The sequence below is a fragment of the Phaenicophaeus curvirostris genome, chromosome 2 (genome assembly GCF_032191515.1).
Source record: "Phaenicophaeus curvirostris isolate KB17595 chromosome 2, BPBGC_Pcur_1.0, whole genome shotgun sequence".
Taxonomy (NCBI): domain Eukaryota; kingdom Metazoa; phylum Chordata; class Aves; order Cuculiformes; family Cuculidae; genus Phaenicophaeus; species Phaenicophaeus curvirostris.
The window spans coordinates 120,037,054-120,040,324 of record NC_091393.1 but is presented as its reverse complement, the minus strand read 5'-3'; the positions used below and the strand labels follow the sequence as shown (position 1 = coordinate 120,040,324).

At 46.9% G+C, this 3,271-nt stretch overlaps 1 protein-coding gene across 1 annotated transcript; it reads left to right on the top strand.

Annotated features, from left to right (window-relative positions):
• Window positions 1–850: 850 nt before the first annotated feature.
• On the top strand, window positions 851–1,967 carry LOC138717556 (cygnin-like). Its single transcript, XM_069851074.1, has 2 exons — window positions 851–908; window positions 1,834–1,967. The coding sequence occupies exons 1-2, from the start codon at window positions 851–853 to the stop codon at window positions 1,965–1,967; spliced, it is 192 nt and encodes a 63-aa protein (XP_069707175.1).
• The last annotated feature ends 1,304 nt before the right edge of the window (window positions 1,968–3,271 follow it).

The following is a 3,271-nucleotide window of genomic DNA, read 5'->3' as shown; positions in this document are numbered from 1 at the left end:
CTTGCAGTCAGCTTTTGTTTCAGTGTCCTGAATAACTACCTCCTGTCACCATCAGAGCTCCACCAGCAACAGGGATCAGGGCTCTGCATCTCAGAAATCAAGCACACTTTAAACCTCTGTTGGGAGGGTTTGTGAGGAAAAGATGATGATCCAAGTTTCTGCAAGTGATCTGCTCATCCAGGCTCCTGGGAAAAGCCTCCCAGCCTCAGTCCTCCTGCCTGTCAGTGGGGTGAGAGGAGACAGCAGAACAGGCACATTGAACACAGTGTTTTCTGAATTTATTAGAGGTATTTTGCAGTTATGGTTCCCAAGACGGTGATACATGGTGCTTCCCAAGCCAAGTCTGCTCATATCAGGGCCCCTCTTAGCTTGTCCAGCCCCACACACTGACAGGCTTAGGCAACACCAGGAGATTTATCAGTGCATCGTGGTCACAGCTCATCCTTATTGCATCCTTGCCAAAGACTGAGAAAGGCCTGAAGCCCTCTGATATTGATCTTGTTTCCTATCAGGTCCCTCTGCTCCAGCAGATCTGTTCCATCTACTCATCAGTCACTCCTGTCACACTCACTGGTTTTTATTTGAACCAGATTTTATTGATACGAGATCTGGGGAGAGCAGAGTTTTGCCAACACACCCAGGTACATGATGGAGGTGACAGACGTTGTGCTGTGCGGTGATCCATGAGAGGTCCTGTGAGCAACAGGACCTCCCCCAGAACTTTACTGTCTGCTCAGAAACACACTATAAATACGAGGATCCCCAGCCTCACCACTCAGCAGCGCTCAGCTCAGGCTCTCTCTGGGTCTTCTCTCTCCAGCGTTGCTCAGATCTCAGCTCAACTCCAGACATGAGGTTCCTCTACCTTGTCTTTGCTGTCTTCCTACTGGTCTCCTTGGCTGTCCCAGGTAAGAGAGTGAATTGTATTGGGAGGTGAGCCTCTCTGTACAAGAGTGGGAGAATCAGAGTGATGAGGGTCAGAGTTCCAGCTTGAACAAATAGTCTCTATTGGCTTTAAAGACTGTGATTTTGTTGCCCACGTAAATGTGTCTAGTCCTTTGGGTATGCGAATCAGTGCTGGTCTCCTGCAAATGTGCAGATGACCTGCTTATCCAGATTGTTTTAAACGGGCTCTACGTTCATGTGCAAACAAGCGAGTCTTTAAATAAAAAGCCACCTTGATGTACTGTAAGGGGCACCTTTGGGATGGTTTAGACATTTTTTGACACGTTCTAGGTCAAGGTGAGCTGTGTCCTGGTGTAACTATTTTAGCCATGGAGTACTAAGTGAGTGCTGTGTGTCTTTTTCAGATACACCAGCCTCCTGGATGTCCCCTCTGCTCAGATGACACCATCTTTTTTGTTAAACCAGTCCTGAGTATATTCTCATTGTCCAGTTCCATTTCATTTTTAGTATGCAGCGCTGAGAGGTATCCCTCTAGTTCTGGGTCTCACCTCCACCTTCAATGAATGCAGAGGAGATTTGGGGCTCAAAATAATTCCCACTCCAATATCCATCTACTCTGAACATAATTTCTGAACTATTTTATGCCAATAATCTCCCACTCTGGTGCCTACTATTTGGCACTTGAATCTATTTTGACACATGCAGGTCAGATTTCTGTTTACCACAGAAACTGCCACCTGTGAAACCCTCTGTATTTTCTGGAAGACCAACTCAGTTTTTCAAGATTATTTTGGCATTGCTTTTGGTATTTTACTCTGAGAACGCTGATCCTGTCTCTTATGAGAGGTGTAAGACATCTGTGCATTCGTGCATATATAAGCATCTTTATATGTGCACCAACCACTCTCCCTCTGTCTCCCCTTGCAGGCTATGGGCAGGTGAGGAAGCACTGCCCCAAGGAGGGGACCTGCTCCCCCAAGTGCGGCAAGGCGTATACGTGGTCCACCTCTGCTGACTGCAGGTACTACTGCTGCCTCCCACCCAGCTGGAAGGGGAAATAGGAGCCCAAGAGGAAGCACCCAGGAAAGAGGAGGCACCACGGTGGCTTTGGAAGCAGCTTCTCAACTGTCTCACCCAATTACCATCCGCTCCTCTAGATAATTAAAAAGAGGAAAAAAAGATGTAACTCTGGTGTGTGCGGTGTTGTTATTTAGAATCATAGAATCATAGAATCACCAAGTTGGAAAAGACCCACCGGATCATCAAGTCCAACCATTCCCATCAATCACTAAACCATGTCCCTCAGCACCTCGTCCACCCGTCCCTTAAACACCTCCAGGGAAGGTGACTCAACCCCCTCCCTGGGCAGCCTGTTCCAGTGCCCAATGACCCTTTCCGTGAAAAGTTTTTTCCTAATGACCAGCCTAAACTTCCCCTGGCGGAGCTTGAGGCCATTCCCTCTCGTCCTGTCCCCTGTCACTTGGGAGAAGAGGCCAGCTCCCTCCTCTCCACATGTCCCTGTGGTCCCATGTTAAAGCATTAGGAGAGGTTCTCCAAGTTCAGACTAAAAGTCCCATTAACAGCACATTTCATTGTTCTTTTTGAACAAAATTCATAACATAAGTGATAAAAATATGGAGTTTTCCTCTCTGTTTCCCACATTGAAGTCAGTCAACAGTAAGTGAAAAAGGTCTGGTTTAAATAACACTCTCCTGGGTGACTCTTTCCCTACTGATCCTCATAGCAAAATGGGTTTCATTAATGGGAGAGAGTCTGGTTCAGTCCTGAGGCTCAAAACAATCAGCATCCAACTGAGATTCTGGTGAGACTGTTTTTTCCATGACTGAGTAATGAGTAGGAAGGGATTGGTGCAGAATTTCACACTCCCTTCAGAATCTTCCAGAGACCTTCTCTAGAAGGATCTTCAGAAGAACATCATTCCTGCCCTCTGGCTCCCAAAGGCTTCTCTGCTGAGGCCACCTACAAGAGCATTCACAGGTACCTGCTGTGAGCACACAGCAGCCCCAGCAGGGCTATTTGCAGCAGCCTTTTCTGCTACAGTGATTATGTCCATCCTCATCTGTCTCAGCCAATGGAGTCACCATAGGTACCGTCCATATAGAGAATAGAATCATTGTCTGCATGTGCTTTTAATGATGTCCTGTCTCATGTTCCTGTGTCCTAGGTGTGGGTTTATGAGTGCTCGTAATGTGCAGGTATCCTGAAATCCTGTAGCATCTGAAGGTGTCCCTGGATTGTGAGGAGAAAGGGCCACAGGGTGCAGAAATCCAAGAATTATAAGGAAATTCAGTGAAACAAAGCAGAGATAGATGAAAGCGAAAAATGTAGGTAGAGGCAACTAAAA

Coding starts and splice junctions, on each gene's coding strand:
- LOC138717556 (XM_069851074.1), top strand. CDS start 851: ATGAGGTTCCTCTACCTTGTCTTTGCTGTCTTCCTACTGGTCTCCTTG. Junction 909..1,833: donor GGTCTCCTTGGCTGTCCCAG/GTAAGAGAGTGA, acceptor CTCCCCTTGCAG/GCTATGGGCAGGTGAGGAAG.